The sequence below is a fragment of the Acomys russatus genome, chromosome 21 (genome assembly GCF_903995435.1).
Source record: "Acomys russatus chromosome 21, mAcoRus1.1, whole genome shotgun sequence".
In the NCBI taxonomy this organism is placed as follows: Eukaryota; Metazoa; Chordata; class Mammalia; order Rodentia; family Muridae; genus Acomys; species Acomys russatus.
In genome coordinates, this window is record NC_067157.1 from 6885914 (window position 1) to 6906094 (window position 20181).

Sequence of the window (20181 nt, forward strand, 5' to 3'; positions counted from 1 at the left end):
TGATTTAAGTTGTAACCGGGCAAAGACAACTAGCCCCTCGCCGCCGCCCCCCAGTGAGCATCATATTTAGGGAAGGTATGGGGAAATGTTAAAACCACCTCGAGGGACTCTCACAGTGCTGTGTTTACATTTAGAAGCGCGTGTTCTTACATGGATAGCCTTACTCCTAATTTTTATCTGGCGCGTCTATGTGGGAATGCGTTGCAAAGGCTGTTTATCTGTTTTGTTTTTACTCTTTGGGAAGCACTTCTTCCGCAGCAGGATCCCCGAGTCTTCTGTACAACTTTAGTTACAGTAAACTGTGCCACTTCAGTGACTTCTGGGAATTCATGCACTTTCACATTTAAATGGAAAGTGCTATTTGTAGCTGAGGGCTCCTAAAGGAATTCTCTTCAGGGAATTCTATTGAATATTTTTGTTTTGTTTTTTACTTTTCCTATCTGGCCACGGAGATGCCCACCGATCCAAAAACGTTGCAGGGTCTTTCCCCCTTCACCCGTTTCTTTTTTTTCCCCCTGTGGTCCATGGGAGCTCCGGAAGGCTGGTGCTCAGGGATGCTGGCAGGATGCAACCCTTCTCGGGCTTCCCCGGTGAAGGATGAAAGAGACCGAGCGCGCGGGCAAAGGGGTTGCGGGAGGGGCGGGGGGGGGGGCTGTTGTTTTGAAAGTTGTTTCGCGTAGGGAGCTGGTGGGAAAGTTCAGTCTTCCCCATTTGGAAAAAGCAGGCTGGGTTCCGCTCCAGCACCACACGCGCTTTCCATTTTTAGCTTCATTCAGAGGCAGACAGCGCTCCTTCCTCTTCCTCCCCTTGTTTGTGACACTTCTTTGAGGCAGCTTTTCCACAGAGCCGAGGGTCTGGCGGCCATGACCCCGGGCGTCCCGGGACACAGGACGCAGCAGCGCCCACAATGTATTTCTTGCCTTGAGAGGTAAAGCCAAGGGTTAGTCAAAGGTGGGTCTTTTTCTCCCGATGAGGTTCCCATATATACTTTTTTTTTTTTTTCCAGCCAAAGGGTTGCGTTTTAAAACCATGCTTCTTCAAGGCAGTCTACTTTATACCGCTTTGGATTCTTCTCAACTGTACTCCATCAGCTTTTAAAGTCTTCAGACTGCTGTGTTAGTCATAGCCTCTAAGAGGGAGCCACAAGAACGCGGGACAATGGGGATTAAAGGCCTTTCCTTTCTCTTCCAGGCTGTCCCCAAGTATAGCTCCAGCTCCGTGAAGTTTCAAGAGTTGGCAGGGCGGACTGGGACCATGAAAATGGATATGGAGGACGCTGATATGACTCAGTGGACAGAGGCCGAGTTTGAGGAGAAGTGTACATACATAGTAAACGACCACGCCTGGGACTCTGGCGCTGATGGGGGCACTTCTGTTCAAGCGGAGGCATCCTTACCAAGGAACCTTACTTTCAAGTATGCCACCAGCAACAGCAAAGAGGTAAGCCTCTGCCTTCTTTAAGACTGACTGGCTCTCCTACTATCTCGGAGAATCAGGAGAATTTATACGCATTGGCAAATAATTGGTCTCCCTAGTCAAGTGTTTTCATTGCTTTCTCTTCAGGCCAGTTCCTATCCATTTCCTTCTACCTTCAGCTGATCTGCACTAATTAGTAAACAGTTAAATCTTTTGGCAAATTGACATGCCTTGGAAAGCTGACTTGCAAGCAGCTCGGGGGCCTGGCAGCATTGTGAAGGGAACACAGGGCTTCACCTACTGGCCCTGTTGTCTAGCCGCTTTCAAAGCAGGAAACTTAGAAACCCAAGTTTTCTTTCTGTCTCCCTTTGCTCGTGAGATGGCTTTATTCTTTTAACGAGCCAGCTTTTATTAGCTGGGTTTCCAAAAATGATTCTCAAAACCCTGACGTGTTTATGAACTGAAGTGACAGCGTTAACCGGGAAGAAGGTCACGTAAAAGTGTCCACTGTCAAGATGACTTCACCAGCCACCGGTTACCTGTGGCGGCTCTGTCGCCTTGCTCAGGCTGGCGGGGCCCACTTCTTAATGGCTTCTGAAGTGGGCACACTCTTTGTTGTTTCAGAGGTGGTTACCTGAGGAGCACAGGACTTGTGTTTACCCTTTTATATAATAATTAGAGCTGAGAGGTGATTTGCAGAACTACCTCTTGCTCTGAGACTCTGGCTGGCGGCTGCAGTTGCTCTCCTGGTGGGATAAGTTGCTGAGGCTAGCCCTCACTGTCATCCACAGTGTTGTGGTATCTGATAACTTGCTGTCTTGGGGGAGCACTGAAAAGGGGATCCTGTGTTATAAGAATTCTAGATTTGCTCCTGGGAGTATTCATTATGAGCATGCTAAATCACTTTCCTCTTCCCTGAGGAACAACATGGAGAAGAATCCCAGGAGTCGGGAAATACTTTGTCTCTTTCCTGTTTGTGTGTCTGACCTCAATGTTTTGGGCAAGGAGGGGATGGGAAGAGAGAGAGAGAGAGAGAGAGAGAGAGAGAGAGAGAGAGAGAGAGAGAGAGAGAGAGAGAGATCTAAACTTAAAAGAGAGGAATTCTGCTTCTGCTTTGAGAGTCACTAAAGCTCCACTCTTTGTTTTCTTTCTGATGGGAGAATAGTGTTGGGTTTTATAAAAAGTGATTTTTAAATTGAAGTTTGCATATAAATATTACCAAAATATGTAACCCCAGAGGCCAGCCTTAATTATACCTCTTCCTGAAAACAATGTTCTTCTCAATAGAAAGCCTCCGAGTTCAGAGCCCTTGTAGTCAATATAGCATTTGTTTGGGGCTTGAAAGGGTGTAGTGTGGTTTTTGCCACATCAGATTTAACTAAATATTGGTGCCTTCAAAAGGGTCTGTTTGTGTTCTGTTGTCTTGTAGCCTCTTGGGGTAGAAGTAAAGCTTTACCCCGTTCTGCGGGTGACCAGCTTCTCTTGCCTGAAGCGCGGCCCTTCCTAGTCAAGCTCTTAAGAGTCTCAGCCTTTGCCAATCCTACTGAAAACCGTGGCTGAGTGAGTTATGCTGTTAGATCATTTAGTTCAAGGTTCAGAGAGAGACAGGCGACTTCCCCAAAGGCTATGGTTCCAGCCAGGCCCAGACTGGGAGCAAAGTTCTCCCATTGCTCCAGGTAGTTTTGAATCATGCTGCTCTGGTCCCTCTTGGTGTCACTGTGGCTTTATTTATCTTCCTAACACAGTTCAGACCCATCTTTTTACTAAGCCTGATTGATTTTTTTTTTTTCCTCCTACTGAATTTCTCCCAATTTCTATATGTTAAGCAACCAGAAAGAGACAGACAGCACTTAATGTTTCTGAAGGGAGGGAGTCCTTCACAACATATAGCAAGTCAGGGGGTTCTGTTTGTTTGTTTGTCTTAAAGCCTCTGTCTCTATATTTTACTTAAGTGAAACAGCTGAACAGTTGTGGGACCTCTTCAGTCCTCAATCACAAAAGCAACCAGGAAACAAAATTAAATCATCCTGTCCTAAATTTACACGAAAATGTATGTGTGCCTGTTTTTCTCTCTCCCTTTGCACCCCACCCCCCACCCCACCTCCTTCTTACCTGTTTTGAACTTTGGGACAGCTCCTTTGGGGTGGTGAAAGAGGATGACAGAAGTGAGCCACTGAGGGGATGTGATGGCTGCAAACTAGTTCCAGGCCAGACGCATCTAGGATCCAGGAAATGTTTGTATTGCCATTGTTCACTTAGCTCTGAGAGTCCCTGAGCTGTGAAAACAGGGGAAAGGCTTTTCTACATGTAGTTTTTTAATCTGCCTGATTTATCTCACCCATCTTTAAATGTTTTCATTAAAGGAGCAAAAGCTGTTACTTTATGTGCTGTGTGCTGACATCCTGGGGATTTTTTTTTAACAAGATCATTTTTCATTATGAATTTGTGCTATGTGTCAGCACCTTCCCACCGCCCCCACCCCCTTGGTTTAAAAACAAAACATACAAACTGTATTTCTGATCTTAACATTGGGTTTTAGATCTGGCTTCGAAGCATCCTGCACTTTTACTGAAGCTGTCCTTACCGCCGATTTCCAGAGCTAAAATCGATTCCAGACATGCAATTCAAACTCGTAGAATGTTTAACCTGGTGGGTTCTTCTCTTGTGGGGAATTCCCCTTCGGCCTCCTGAAATAGCCTATGGATATTTGACTTCAGAAAGCTCACTTTGACACTGGAGGCTTAGTTTAGGAGCAGGACACAATTTCAGCTGTCAGCTGAACTTGCTTTGGCCTCAGGAGGCACTGTGGCTCTGATCTGGAGTTGAGTGGTGACAAATAGCAGGTAGATCTAGGGACACAGTACCCATTCTGATAAAAGAAGTCCATTATTAAACTGAACCATTTGTAAAAAGATATCACCACACTATGCAATGCCACCTCCACACTCTTTTACTTGGGAGTGTGTGTCAAAGCATCACCATGTTTCCTTTCATATAAAGATAGCGAAGCAGGAAACCTTTCAAAAACACCTGTTCATTCCTTTGAAGACTGAGCTGAAAAAGAAAGAAAGAAAGAAAGAAAGAAAGAAAGAAAGAAAGAAAGAAAGAAAACCAAGCTGAAGTGCAGACTCACATCTTGGTCTATACCCTTACAGTAAAAAATACAGGGGAAAAAATTCTAATTGTTGGGGGAGATTTAGGGAGCAGGAAGACAGCAAGTAATTAAAGCAATCTTAATGCGCTGTGAAGACGCTCAGACCACATTGGAGACTGCGTAGTCTCTTCACATGCCCACACTTTCTACTGTGCTTGAATATCACACCCTCTCCAAAGACCAACCAAACCCACGCTGTCCTTATTATCAGACTTCCCTTCTTTATTCCCGCTCATTTCATCCTGGACTGTAAAAGAAAAAAAATCTTTATTTTGTAAAGTTTGAAAGAAACCCTGGTTTTTGTCTCAAAGCTACGGACCATTTGTGTTTGTATTCTATAGCCTGAGACACTGACAGAGACAGCTGTGCCCCCCCACCCCCCACCCCGTGACAGAGGGGTCCTCTCAGCACATAAAGCAAACAGGAAGGGCTTCTTTAGTGTGGCAAGTGACGCAGAGGCAGCCTTTGGAGGCTCCTTTCTCCCACTGATAGGTTTGCAGAAGGCACACAGCGGCCAGTGCCCAGTAGTGATTCTTTAGGACCCTGGTCAGTTCCAGTGAAGTTTCCTTCCTGGGTTAGGTGAACACACTAGTCTTTTTAGCACTGTGTAATTCAATGCACAGGCCAAGTTTCTCTGTGCCATTTGCTTGCCCCTAGGATGGAACACGGTAAACAATAGCTTAGAGAGGTGGGGTTGGGCTAAGAGACTCGTCTGGATCTCTTAGGACCAGAGAGAGAACTCTCACTTGCCTTCCTACTCTCCATTCTCTGGCTCTGATGCCCCCAGTCCAGAGACACACCCCACAATCACCATAATCTTCGAGTTGCAGTTTTTAATGTCTTCTTTACATAACACATCTGACATGGACTTGACAGGACAGGGAGGCGTTTACTGTGTGCTACTAGCATGCTGAACTTGGAATGGCTTCGATGTTGTTTTCTGAGATAGACTCCTGAGATGTCTGTAGTCGGATCGCAGACCACAAGCTGCTGATCTTCCTGCCTCCTGCCTGCTATGATTACAGGCATAGGCCACCGCATCTAGTGATAGGCAAGTGATGTTTAGAAGCTACAGGGGTCCTCTAATCTCTGACTGCTGAATTGTGTGTCCTTGTTTATCTGTCAGTGTTCTTGTTCCTGTTTCCCTCGGCTCTGTGTATAGTAAGCATTCTAATTATTAAGGTTCTATTTTGTTCATCAGAAAGGCATCTAATATTGAAGTTCAGTCTGGTTATATTTCCCAGACTGATCTTGAACTCACCAGTCTCTTGCCTCCACCTTTGGCTGGGACTTGAAGCCACACTAGCACCTTCTGGCTGATCTTTTGACCAATTCACGTCTTGTCTGTTCAGTTGCATGTGTGACGCTATAGATGACAGGTGCTTCCAATACCGATTTAAATATCTACACTGCCAAGTCCATAGTTGTGTTTAAAAGGTTCTAGATAGCTTATTTTCCCCACATTCTTTTGGTGTAGGCACAAGATGCTAATTAACTTCCTTTGGCCACAGGAAAATGTGTTTTCTTAGTGTAAGATTGATAGGTGAAAACCAGGAGGCCCTTCTGTGTAGAAAGAAAAATGGCAATTTGGAAGGAAGACTGTGACCTCAATGTAATGTTCCTTGTTGGTAAGCAAGCTCTGACTCCCAAGACACTGTCTGCAGGAGGCTATAATTTAAAGCAAAGTTGATGAACCAGTTGAGTGCCTTTCTTAAAATTACTGCTTTAAAGTGGATATGTTGAAATGATCAGCTGCTAATTATTGGCTCACTGACAAATGGCATTATTTGTTTTTCCTGTTTGGCATTTTAATATTATGGAATAAGTATTCAAATGTAAATGTCTAATAATTTGTGTATTATAGAAGACAATTGCATGACTTTTACAAAGTAGGTTCAATAATCTGTACTACACAAGCCTGGGACCACAGCAGGCTAGCCGAGCTTTCTGTATATATTTTCATCTCCAGAGTCTTCCCTCAGTATCTCTGAGATGCTCCTGTCTCCCCACAGCCAGGCTATAACCGACAACAACAATCATGAAGTGTTTTTGGAAGCATAGACAGATGTAACTGAGGGCAGAGGTGGAGATGAACATCTGCCTTTTTCAGACCTTTGCCACAAATTCACATAGAACCAAAAATAGCACTTTTAACTCACCAACTTTGTTTCGAGTTGTGCCGGGCACGGAACATTTTCTCCTTCTCTCCCCTTTCCCTGTCATAAGAACGCCCCACTGACTTGTATAAGGAATATTAAATTATTTAAGAAAATTGGCAATTGAGAACTAAAAAAAAAAAAAAAAAAGAAAGAAAGAAAGAAAGAAAACTGACAAGAGAAAGAGTAGCCCGCCCCATCTGTGCAGGTGTGCCCGTCCCAGCTGTGCAGGTGTGCCCATTGCATCCTGAACAGAGATTTAATTTTTGATGAAATGGAATGAAGTCTTGGATTTTCCTGCAAACCATCTGAACAGCTATTGATTGGCTTATCTGCACCTGCCATTTTGCATATATAGTTATATGATAGCCATCAAGAAAAATACTAGTAGAAATAAACAGTTTTACCCTGCCCTTGGTCATCCCAGGAAAGCATTCCTTACTGTTTTGAACCAGAACAAACATTAAAATAAGAAGATAAATCTACCCTGTAAAAGGTATAAAGAGCTACTTAGAGTTCATTTGAATTGCTCCCTAGCTTGAGTCTGAGATTTTTTTTTAAATACCCTAAAAAGAAAGTTATGATCAAGGAAGAAGCGCCATAGTTAACATCTTTCTCTAGTAAACCCCACAGAGTCGGAATGCACGAGGCCTTCAGTCTGCAAAGGTCACTTCCTCAGATCTTAGAAGCCACATCTTTTAGAAGCCACAGTCTCCTCATTACCCATTCTATTTCAAAGAGGGACTTCTGACCACCACTGAGTAGATGCCACAGAACAAAGTTACTTGAAAGACCTTTCTTCTAGTAAAGATCTCTTACAAGCTATGGGGGGGGGGGGCGCTCTTCTGGAATAAGGTAGGGGAGGAAAAACCTTAATGTGTTTGGTTTCTGGTTCCTTCGGCCTCTGTGGAACAACTAAAAGGCATTATTTTGGTTTCTGAGGTTAAAACTCTTTATTCATTCCCCTCAAGCATACTGTGTTTATGGTTTGAGGGAGGGAGGAACTAGGGGACTGAAGAAGCTAATCGCAACAGCTCACTCGGCCGCTTTATTCTCTTAGAACAGAGTGCTGGTCTCCCAATCTTCTAGCGTGAGACGCAAGAAAAAGTATAGTCAATAGTCTCCAGAAACACTGCCCTGGACTAGTTCGGCACATGCACGACTTTCAAAGATGACTGTGATGTAGCTTCCTGTTAATTGTGGAGACATCAGACGGCTAGGTTATCAATGGGCAATTCAGTTCACTGAAAAGAACGAGGTTTGGCATTTTAGAGTTGGAGTAATGCGTCCATGTTTTCTCTGTTTAGGTGACTGGGGTACTAAGTAAGGAGTATATACCAAAGGGAACAAGATTTGGACCCCTCATAGGTGAAGTCTACACCAATGACACAGTCCCCAAGAACGCCAACAGGAAATATTTTTGGCGGGTAAGTAAGGAAACTTTTTTTTTTTTTTAACCTTTTCAGTACTGGAACTTAAAGAACAGGGTCGCTTCCTTCTCAGCCTGTGGTGAGAACCAGTTGGAGCTCATTCAAGGAACCACTGGAATTCTGAGCAAGTTCAGCAAAACTGGTTAAATGTTGTGCCTGGAAATCTTGGCTCTAGGAGGTTAGGTGTGGACTACATGAGAAATTGGCTTTTTTTTTTTTTTTTTTTTTTTTTTTTTTCTCTCAACTCATTACATACAGCTTTGTGATGAAGGGAAACAGTTTGCTGCTTGCTTCAAGGGTAGGTTCATTTGCATTTCTCTTCCAGGAAGTAGTAATGACTCACCAAGCCTTAGATTTCATTTCGCCCTGTCTTAATTTCTTGCTGAGTTAACTTCATTTGAATGGAAGAGTTATCATAAATGTATTATCTTGAAGATATGTGTCACTAAGAGAGGCTATAAGTAGAAGAGGGATTAGTGGGACAGAGAAGGACCCTAGAAGTGGCTTTATTTAAATCCACCTCCACCAAAGACTGTTACTTTAGACAGTGTCTAAGTTGCTAAGCACAAGGAGACTCACATGCATGTGAGAAGACAGGTCTGGCTTATGCGGTCTCCTTTGGCACGTCAGGGTTAGCATGGGCTCTGAAGCAACCTGGGAGATGGCATTCATGGGTAAAAACTGCTTTGGGAGTGGATAACAAAGAGCCAGCCTCCCTTTCCTCAACCTGTCTGTGCCATGCTCAGTTTCCTTAGTTTGGAAATGAAGAGCTATTTATGCAAATTTAATGAGCGGTTTCGCTCAGACAGACAGAAAGTACACATCACCTGAAGAAATGGTAATAACCAAAACTGCATGGTGCTTATTCTGGTTGATATTTCAGCATTTAAAAAAAAAACTTTAAAAAGCTTTGATTAGAAAAGTACTAATAAAGTTATTTCTGAGAGAGCCTTTCTTCATCCGGGATATTTGTTTCCAGAAACTAACTTACTACTTCTACAACTGTAGTTGGTAGATTTCCTAAGAAGTATTTGTTCTTAATTTTTATTTATTAACTAATTAGTGGGTGTGAAAATATATTGCTAGGAAATTCACAATATAAGTATATGAGAGCATTTCTACCTTTATTGAACTCTCAGATGGGAGCCATGGAGGTATGTTAATCTTGATCTCAAATGGTCTGAATTAAGACAATCTGACTGTGGTGGCACACATCTGTAATCCCAGCCCTCACGGAGGCAGAGGCAGGCAGATCTCTTTGAATTCGAGGCTAGCTTGGTCTACAAATTGAGTCAAGGACAGCCAAGGCTACACAGAAAAACCCTGTCTTGGAAAAAAAAAAAAAAAAAAAAGGTCAAGAAACACTGGAGAATCTCCCATCCCTCCCCCAGATCTGTTTCATTTAAAGATTTACAAAATAATAATAAATAACCAAAAGTCTCTTCTTGGGAGGAGTTATTTAAATGCAACAAAGATGGTAGGGAATAAATCTCACATGTTGGAAGATCCTGGTTTGTGGGGCAGGAATATGAACATCTGTTGTGAGGAATGAAAGGGTTTCACGCAAATGACACAGCCAAAGAGATGCTCAAGTGAGAAACCAGTGACATTTCTTGTAACTGTTCTATGAGTCAGCATGTATTTAATCTCGATAATAGAGGGAAAGGCAGCCATCGGTGCACGATTTACAAATGCACGATTTTATTTTCTTGGGCTGTGTGTGTGTGACTTCATGACATCCATGAGGCCGTTTTTAAATGAGGGTACAGTAAACTGTAGTCGTGGAAAGCCGACCAGGATCAACACACCCTCTGCTAGCAGTTTCCGCCCTGGTGCAAAAGCGATGGAACCCCATGTTCCTGGAAGTTTTCGCGACAGAGTAAACAAACTTGAAAACCCCTCTTGCTAGCTGAATTCAGCCAGTCTTCTTACATTTTCTCTTAACAAGACACACCGCGGAAGCTCACGCAGGCTGCTTTGATGAAGCCACATGCATCCCCCTCACAATTCACAGGAAGTCACCCTTTAAAAGAAACTGGTTCTCTTGTTTACTGCCCGTATTAAAGGGACAGAGTTCCTTTTTAATTTCTGATAACGTTTGAGAGAGCTAGAGAGCCTATCACACAGCTAGCCTGCTGCCCTGTTGAGCAGAGTCTCAGGGGACATAAGCACCACAGCGCCTCTTGGAGAGTATCTTGTGTGTAAAGAAAGCTCTCTGGTCTGAAGGAAGGCAGTGCCTCTTCAAAGAAAGGAACTTTCTGGAGAAGATAAGGAGTGAGTTTATTACCCCCTTGGTTCAGTAGGAATAGTTTTTTTTTTTCCCCCTTCTCTTCTTAACTCTGCCTTTTTACCAAGCGTTGTGACTACAGCTGTTAGCCAGAGGTAGCGCCGCCGAGGGTCAGACTGCACACTCTTCTTTACAAGAACCATACAGTTTCCTTCATCTTCTTTTTTCAAAAGCCCAAACTCCTGGTCCTGTGTGTGTTGTTTTGGCCAGCCTCCTCACAGATACGGGGTCCCTCTTTACGCCTTTGGCATGAAAGAGAGGCACAGGGCTGCCTAAGTTTACCAGGAGGAGAAGTGACTTCTTCAGGCAGCCAAACTCTGGCCTCTGTGCCAGTGGCTCACTTTGTTATGGCAGGTGAAGTTCACCTTCGCCCCACCCAGTGTTTCCACAAAAAGGCAGGGTTCCAAGTATTCATCTGAACAAGTGTTACTGTGGGACTCGGGGCTGGGGGGGTGGAGGATGTTTGCAGAGTCTGAGCCCCGGGCGGAGGTGTAGGAAACACAAGTACAGAGGCCATAGAAAGGAGCTGAGCCTTGCTTTGACGCAGCACTCTGCTAGCCTGCCCCGTGACTCAAGGCACTAAAAGTCAGCATAGTTGGAACTGTGCTGGGCAGAGTCACCTATTCGCTATTCGCTACTGTAGCAAGAGTGCTGTCTTTGTGGTGGTTTCCTCCACTCCCGGGCTGCTCGTTAATTAGGAGTTTTGGTGTTTTATTATTATTTCTCTATGCACTCCCCAACATGAAAAGACCGTAAAATTGAAATGGAGAAAAAAGAGGTAACTAACACAATTTACCTTACCTGTGTTTCTGCTGATTCTCAAGAGGACTCCCAGCAGACCAGTGATTCTTTCTCTAACTAAGCAATGAGGGGTAGGGTCATGGGTGCTGAACTCCTCCTTCGCGTTTAAGATCCTGAGAGGTTCAGGGCAGCTTCCCACGGCTCTCGGCTGGTTGCCTTTCACACCTCATCTTTCCTCTCTTTTGGACAGATCTACTCCAGAGAGGACTTCCACCATTTCATTGATGGTTTTAATGAGGAGAAAAGCAATTGGATGCGCTACGTGAATCCGGCTCACTCTGCCCGAGAGCAAAACCTGGCTGCCTGTCAGAACGGGATGAATATCTACTTCTACACCATTAAGCCCATCCCTGCGAACCAGGAACTTCTTGTGTGGTATTGTCGGGACTTTGCGGAGAGGCTCCACTATCCTTATCCTGGAGAGCTCACAGTGATGAATCTCAGTAAGTGGATTACAGAACAAAAAAATTAAAAAATGCCAGTAATGTCAGTCCTGGTCCTGTGAGCTAATAACACGTTGTCTAATTATATGGCTTCGTCATCTGTTGGACTAAGTAGGTGGCTTTAGCTAAGACTAGGAAAAGGAAAACATTTTTTTAATATCCCTTGTCCTTATTATGAAACATACACACACACACACACACACACACACACACACACACACACACACACACACACACACACACATTATGGTCAACCCTGAATGTTGATTTTAGAAAATTACAGGAAGAAATATATTTTTAATTCTAATTTATGCGAAAGGGGTGATTGGAGGCATGAAGCAGACTGGCGTGGACGTGTTGAACGCGCCAGCCTTTGTCCCTTTTTGCCCTACTGTTTCAGGGCTTAGAGTTTTCACTGACACGTGGCTGTAAAGCCATGATGTGGAAGGCTGTTTCTAGAAAAACCGTCACAGTTTTTTCAAGCAGTCTAAGTGAATAACCCTGAAAGATTTCCTATCTTAGCTTCCTTCCTTATGGTAAGATGAATTAATCTCATCTTTTAATCAGTCTTACGGTAACCACCTATCACTTTATCTTGACAAGTTCTTGGTCCCTTAGGTTTAGAAGCTTTTACTTTTTTTTTTTTTTTTTTTTTTTTTTTTTTTTTTTTTTTTTTTGCTAAATCTGCTGTCATGACCTCTACAAGGCTACAAGGCATCCCTGTATTTCAGTCATTCTCAAGTCAGCTTTAAAAACACTTTAAGAATAAAAAATCCTAACCCCTATTGTAACTCTGGTTATTCCGAGTTATAATGCTGAATTTTTGCAGCACAAATGTCCACATTTTGGTTACAATGAAATGTTGAAGGATTAAAAGTTTTTATTTTGATCTTCTCTTAAATTTGAGGAAACCTTTCCAGAAAACTATAGAGCATTCCAAGTTTCTGATACTCAGTTTTGACTGTACAGTCTCATTTGCTTTCCCTGGAGACTAAATATGGCTCACATTTTACCACTGAGACACTAGAAATAAATATTAATTTTAGTATCTTAACCTTAAGACCAATGGCTTCGTGATCGGATACTCTGTCTAGCTGGCCATGTTTATTCTACAACGCGTAGGCTCTCAGGAATATTCAATTTTCTGAAAAATCACAACTTCGGTACTTTTCCTGTGAGATCACATTAGAGGGTTTGTGCCCAGGGTCCCTAACTCAGCAAAATGTACCCCTGAGCTTGGCCTGGTGGGCACCATCCATCCTGGCCAAAGGTAGCAATCCCTCATCTCATGGGTTTGGGGTTGTTGTTGTTGTTGTTGTATTAAGGATATGGGGTCATGCAGCTTAGGTTCATCTCAAACTTGATAGGTAATCAAGCATGGCCTTGAACTTCTGACCCATCTTCAGCCCCTAAATGCCAGGATGACAGGCATGTGCCCACCGTGCCTGGCTCAAGTGCTTGCTCTATGTATTCAAAGGAATTTTCACGTACACTGTGAGATGACAGCTTTGTTCTTCAGCTAGCCCTTTGAGTTCACCCAGGAGTCTTCTGAGTGTCACGTTAGCACCTCCTTTGGGGGATATTCCTGATACACAGAGAGAGAGAGAGAGTTAACAAGACAGTGGTAGACAAGGCTCCTGCCACTGATTGGGAAACCTGCTGGCTCAGGTGTGGCAACTGATGACTGAGACTCTGATCAGAAAAATTTCCAGCATTTCATCAGGCCTAATAAGTAGATCGTGTGTCCATGATGAGCTGTGCTGGATTTCTACGCTGAAAGCACAATAGAGTCTGTTCAGAGTCTCCCTAAGGACTCTAGGGGGGTGGGGGTGGGATGGGGTAGGGAAAGAATGAAGGGCAGCGAGGGCCCAGATATCACAAACTGGCAAGAAAGAAAAGGGAGGTGGGAAGGTGAAAAAAAAAAAAAGAACTATTAAATTTAGCTTCCAGCCCTCCCAACCTTTTTGGTAATTTTTCTTTTCTATCTATCTAACTAACCCATCTAGAAATCAGTTGACCAAATTATAGACTTCTGCATGTTAATCTGCTTTCTCGGTTTCAGTTGAAAACAGACTTTGTTTTGCCTACTGCAGAACTTCTAGGTTCTTTCTTGTAGTCTTGGGGGTACTTATTATAGATCGAAAATGTGAGTCGACACAATTAAGCCATCAGAACCGTCAGAGGCAGCTCACTCTTGAAATGACTCTGTCCGCCTACAGCCATTTAAGATTTAAGAACAAAAACAGAGCTTGATTTTCTTTTTCATGTTAACTCAGGCTGCTAAGTGGGAGAGTTAGAAATGATAGCAGTTCCTCTGATTACTCAGCTGCTGAAAAAATGAGTTTTTAAAAATGTACCTTCACATGCAGCCTACAGTTTTCCAGCTGTAAAGTCTCTTAGAGACATGGGAGGATATTCCTTCAGGATGAGCTGTCAGCCTGGTGTTTTGAAGACAGACACCGAACACTACACTACGTGTGTCGCAGGGAAGATGAAACGTTCTGACTTCTTCCTTTGTTGGCTCAATCATTGGCTTCGGATCCATTCAGTCATTGGGGTGCTTAGCAAAAATGCCTATGATTAAACCCGGCCTTCGCACTGGGAGAGGGCCCAATTCTTTAAACTCCATGTGTTAAGTTTCCACTGCGGGGAGACTACAAAAACATTATGAGTCTTTGATGTGATTTACCACATAGAAATGGCATGGGGTTGGGTGTGGTGGCACGCACCTTTAATCCCAGCAATTGAGAGGCAGAAGCAGGTGGCTCTCTGAATTCTTGGTCAGTTTGGTCTACATAACAAGTGCCAGACCAACCAAGGCTACATAGTAAGACCTGTCTCCTCCCCCACACCCCAACCACCACCACCACCAACAGCAACAACAACAAAAAGGCAGAGTTAGGAGGGTTGGCACACAAATGTCCTTCTTTTCTTTTAACCTGGGGATGCTTCTAAATCATTATCTTTTTTTTTTTTTTTTTTTTTTTTAACCTCCAGTAAATCCCTTCCTGTCACTGTGGGATGCTTTGCCTATCAACTCTCCACCTTACTTGTCTCTCTCTTCCTTTACCATTTTAGCCTTAAAAAACAAAAGTGACAATTTGAACTTCCTGCCTGCTGGGCCTCCCCGTAAGACTGATATTGGCCTGATAAGGGGGGTATTTATTTTGGTTTAGAGGCTTGAGAGAAATTGCTCTCCCTCAGAAAGCTTTCCGTCACTGACCCTCATCAGCATTTTCTGATAGTGTTGGGTCGCTGTGTTTATTCTGGTGCCCTGGCTACCCAGGAGAAACTGATAACAACCCGCAGGAGATAACATCCTCTAAAGAGCTTTCCAGCTGGAATCAAATCCCTCCAGCCTGTCAGCCTGGAGAATGAATGGGTCTGAAAAGTTTAAGCTCAGGGCTTCCACGGAGTTCATCTTCAGACCTATCAGGTAGCAAGCTAGGAGTTCCTTTTCAGTTAAGCCAAACAGGGCTGTTTTATAAGAGTGTACAAAGGATACTGTTTTACGGTGTCTTAAGCACCATTCCCAATTGCAGAGGCCAAGAACCTGGCTTCTCAGAGCATTGCACCCCGGCTGCTGATGCCCTCAGCATCCTAGGCAGGGGTGCCTGTTTGAGTGAGCATCCCAGGAACACAGCTCACCCTACGCTTCCTATGTGTTGTCCTTTGGCCAGGGAAGACTGAGCTGAGGCGTCTCCTGCAGGCCTCGTCTGCCCTGTGCAATGGGGCCAGGCGGCCGTCGCTAATCTAGGAAGGTCCTCACTGTTTCTGAATCTTACCAGGGACCATATGCTGTCTCTACGAGTAAATGTTTTCCTCCTTGCTGCCTCTGTTTTCTTTGGTGCTTGGGAACTACCTGTTGTGGTTTGGCAGAGGTGACTGTCACGCCTCATGATTCCAGGAGACAGCCCAGATGGTAGTCTGGTTAGACCAGAACCTTGGTGAAATGAATGCTTGCGCTGGCCCAACAGTGGCCAGAAACGGGCAGCATTCTTATTTATTTGGTCCAGGCAATTTGAACAGGGCTTTTAAGGGGTTCCTATTTAAAGAGAAATCCATTTGAAAATTGATGACTGTTCATTTACTTAAAACTGGTCTCAGTCTTTCATCTAAGTTTGCAGTGGGCTGGTTTCCTTTAGGTAAACTGCCGAATATCAGAATGACTTATTAACCCGTGACAAACCCCCACCCCTGTATTTTTCCACCCCATCTTAGTGAACGCTCAGCCGTCCCAGTTAGGACAGCACTTTTCTGTCATAGTTCGCACTCGTGGGAACGAGATCGTACAAATGGCGCTATGTAGAGGCTGCCATTGTTCCCGGTTTTTTTTTCCCACTCCCCCCCCCCCCTTGGAGGAAATGGAGCAGCCTTCTGAGTGGGTGGCCCAGAGCCCTCTGGAGTGAGAGGCGGCAGGGGCCAGGTGTCTAGCTTTTGTATTTGCCAGCTGCTGCTCAGTGTTTCTCAAGAAGAGAGAACGACTTTCTGATTTCACTTCGGTTCTCCACAGGCCTGTGAGTAACCCCGCCCTTTCTTCTTCATTTTAGCACAAACGGAAAGCAACCCAAAGCAATACAGCAGTGAGAAAAACGAACTGTACTCAAAGAATATACCCAAGAGAGAGTATAGCGTGAAAGAAATCCTAAAACTGGACTCCAATCCCTCCAAAAGGAAAGACATCTACCGCTCCAACATTTCACCCCTCACTTCAGACAAAGACATGGATGGCTTTAGGAAAAATGGGAGCCCCGACATGCCCTTCTACCCTCGGGTGGTCTACCCTATCCGGGCACCCCTGCCGGAAGACTTTTTGAAAGCAACCCTGGCCTATGGGATGGAGAGACCCACTTACATCACTCACAGCCCCCTTCCGTCGTCCACAACTCCCAGTCCCCCGTCAAGCAGCAGCCCTGAGCAGAGCCTCAAGAGCTCCAGCCCCCACGGCAGCCCGGGGAACACACTGTCGCCCCTGGCGCCAGTCCCCCCGGAACACCGGGACTCCTACTTGAACGCGTCCTACGGCTCGGAGGGCCTGGGTTCCTACCCTGGCTACGCACCTGCCCCCCACCTCCCACCAGCTTTCATCCCCTCTTACAATGCTCACTACCCCAAGTTCCTGTTGCCACCCTATAGCATAAGTTCTAACAGCTTGAACAACATCAACGGCATCAGTAATTTCAGCCTCTTCCCCAGGTTGTACCCTGTCTACAGCAACCTCCTCGGTGGGAGCAACCTGCCTCACCCCATGCTCAGTCCATCCTCCCTTCCGAGTTCCCTGCCCTCAGATGGAGGCCGGAGGCTGCTTCCTCCTGAGCACCCCAGAGAGGTGCTTGTCCCAGCGCCCCACAGTGCCTTCTCCCTTACCGGGGCTGCAGCCAGCATGAAGGACGAGAGTAGTCCCCCCAGCGGATCTCCGACAGCGGGAACCGCAGCCACGTCATCCGAACACGTGGTCCAACCCAAAGCTACCTCAGCGGTGATGGCAGCCCCGAGCACTGACGGAGCCATGAATCTCATTAAAAACAAAAGAAACATGACTGGCTACAAGACTCTTCCCTACCCACTGAAGAAGCAGAACGGCAAGATCAAGTACGAGTGCAACGTCTGTGCCAAGACGTTCGGTCAGCTCTCCAACCTGAAGGTAGGGCCACTTGCGGGGTATTTGCCCTGGGCTACCTGGGCGCGGGTTGTTAAATTGCACTTGAGCCATAGGAGACCCGGCTTGGGTCTAGACTCCATGGGTGGGGCTTGTTGGTTAATGAAAATGCGGGGTTCATCTCGATGCCTTTCCTAAGATGCTTGCATCTGCATCGGACACACCTTGCTCTAGAGAGGCTTAGGGAGCCGGCCTCCTCCTCTCAGTCCCAGAGCTAACCCCCTGTGGCTTCTTCCCAGGTCCACCTGAGAGTGCACAGTGGAGAACGGCCTTTCAAATGCCAGACCTGCAACAAGGGTTTTACTCAGCTCGCCCATCTGCAGAAACACTACCTGGTACACACGGGAGAAAAGCCACACGAATGCCAGGTGGGCAGGGTTTTCTGGGTAGAACTTTTGTAGAAAATGTCTGCGCAGTTGTCTTTCCGTGTGGTTTCAACAACGCAAAAATAATTGCCTCGCCACAAGGCTGCTGGCACCGCGCAGCTCCTCGCAGGCTGTAGTGGTGGATGGATGACAGTCAAGTTCCGGCAGGTGGGGGGGGGGGGGGGGGGGGGGGGGAGGCACGGCCTGGGATAAACCGCACCTCCCCAAATTGCTTATCATGGCATGGGGCATGAGTGCCATTAACAGGCTTCTGAGCGCCCGAAGTTGCTGGGTTATTGGCATGTGGTCCTGCCCCTCCCATTGGCAATAACCAATCTGGTCTTCCCTCTTTCTTCCTTTCTCCGCCTTCTCTTTGTCCTCACACTTTAGGTCTGCCACAAGAGATTCAGCAGCACCAGCAATCTCAAGACCCACCTTCGGCTGCACTCCGGAGAGAAGCCTTACCAGTGTAAGGTGTGCCCTGCCAAGTTCACGCAGTTCGTGCACCTGAAGCTACACAAGCGACTCCATACCCGGGAGCGGCCCCACAAGTGTGCCCAGTGCCACAAGAGCTACATTCATCTCTGCAGCCTCAAGGTCCACCTGAAAGGCAACTGTCCTGCGGCCCCAGCCCCCGGGCTGCCTCTGGAGGATCTGACCCGCGTCAATGAGGAAATCGAGAAGTTCGATATTAGTGACAATGCTGACCGACTTGAGGACATGGAGGACAATATCGATGTGACTTCTATGGTGGAGAAGGAGATCCTAGCTGTGGTCAGAAAAGAGAAAGAAGAAACTGGTCTGAAAGTATCTTTGCAAAGAAACATGGGGAGTGGACTCCTCTCCTCAGGGTGTGGCCTCTTTGAGTCATCAGACCTGTCCCTCATGAAGTTGCCTCACACCAACCCACTACCTCTGGTACCTGTAAAGGTCAAACAAGAAACAGTTGAACCGATGGATCCTTAAGATTTTCAGAAAATAAGTGTTGCATTTTGCTTCCTAGGTTATGACTTGGTGAGTTCAGGGTGCCTGTAGCAAATTCCTTGTACACAATTCCAGATATGCAAAGCTGTCCTGGCAGCAGGTGGCTCCCCGCATCTCTCTGGAATTAAAGAAGGACTCCAATGTTACCAAAATCTCAGGGCATAAATGAGGCAAAGACTCGCTATATATACATATATACATATTATATATATATATATATATAAACTTATTTACAGCCATGTCTATATATTTGAACCTGTGTATTTTGAATATTTGTGTGGATATGTTTTGCATAGCCTCCCTATTACTAAAACTATTGCCTAGCCATAATTATTTTTTCAATGATAATCCTTCATAATTTATTATACAGTTTATCTTTCAAAAAGCAATAATTAAAGAAGTTTACAATGACTGGAAAAATTCTTGGTAGTTTTAGTATAAATGTTGTATTCTTGTCTTGTGGCTATCCTTTGTAGATAGTTTCTGCACATCTGTTGAAATACCTGAGACTTAGTAGACAGCTATGTGATTTCAGTCGCCTTCCCTTAGACTAATGCTTTAAAATAAGTTTTGATATTGCCAAAGTCATATGGTTGGTGTGTTAACTCAGAGGATCACATCATTTGAACAACATTGTATAAGTCGGGGATATATGTGCAGAATTACTCAGCAATAATTTGAGGGGAAAGTAATATAAGAAAAATTTTATGATTCTGATGATCGTCTTCCGCCCCTGCCCCAGCCCACACACACACTCCTAGCCACAATCTTACCAAAATGGACACAGGAAGACTTTGCCAACCTGTCCCTCCAAAAACACAGGGTCTTCCTGTCTGCAGTGTCACATGACCGTTCTGAGTGGCCGTATGACTTTGGCATCCCAATGTGTTATCTGAAAATGTGAAGAAGATAAAATGCCATGTTCAAACCATCGAGGGATCTGTCTTTCAAGCACAGATGGTTTTGTGTGTGTGTGTGAGGGTTGGGGGTTTGTCTGGGTGTCGTTTTGTTGTTGGCTTGTTTTTGTTTTTCTTAATGTCAAAATTGCACAAAGGTGGTGCCCTACCAAGAAGCATTTGATATAGAAAGGCTCAGGCCACATTTAAAATACGAACAAACAAACAAAGGAAAAAAAAAAAAAAAACAGAAACAATAAAAATTTTAAAACGGGTATTCTTGTCACCTTAGGCTAAGCGGGTAATGAACATTCCTATCCCCGACATCAGCTGTATTTTATCTGTAAAACTCAGCTTTTCTCAGTATTTGTGTTTTGCGTTTTGTAGTTAATTTAATTGAAGATGAAAGGGCATTGCAAAGTTGTTCAACAACAATTACCTCATTGAGTGTATCCAGCAGGAGTGCAGGAAGTGATGTCTTACGTCATGACTTGCTACTCAGCTGAGCCTGTGTGCTCCTGAGTGGAAGGCTGGGTTGTTCTGTCTTGTATTCATTCTCCTAAGCCCGAAAGTTACCTATTGGTGTTTAA

General features: G+C 44.9%; 1 protein-coding gene across 3 annotated transcripts in view; it reads left to right on the top strand.

The window, feature by feature from the left end:
• Nucleotides 1–18911, top strand: part of Prdm1 (PR/SET domain 1) — a 93668-nt gene extending 74757 nt beyond the window's left edge. For 2 of the 3 annotated variants that reach the window (XM_051164223.1, XM_051164221.1), the window contains exons 2-7: nucleotides 1192–1440; nucleotides 8034–8153; nucleotides 11435–11687; nucleotides 16238–17331; nucleotides 17586–17714; nucleotides 18102–18911. In XM_051164223.1, coding sequence (XP_051020180.1) covers nucleotides 1255–1440; nucleotides 8034–8153; nucleotides 11435–11687; nucleotides 16238–17331; nucleotides 17586–17714; nucleotides 18102–18677 — 2358 coding nt within the window. In that variant the 5' untranslated portion in view covers nucleotides 1192–1254 and the 3' untranslated portion in view covers nucleotides 18678–18911. Of the gene's footprint in view, nucleotides 1–660; nucleotides 929–1191; nucleotides 1441–8033; nucleotides 8154–11434; nucleotides 11688–16237; nucleotides 17332–17585; nucleotides 17715–18101 lie in introns of those variants that run through there. The other variant, XM_051164222.1, reaches the window with a different exon arrangement.
• The last annotated feature ends 1270 nt before the right edge of the window (nucleotides 18912–20181 follow it).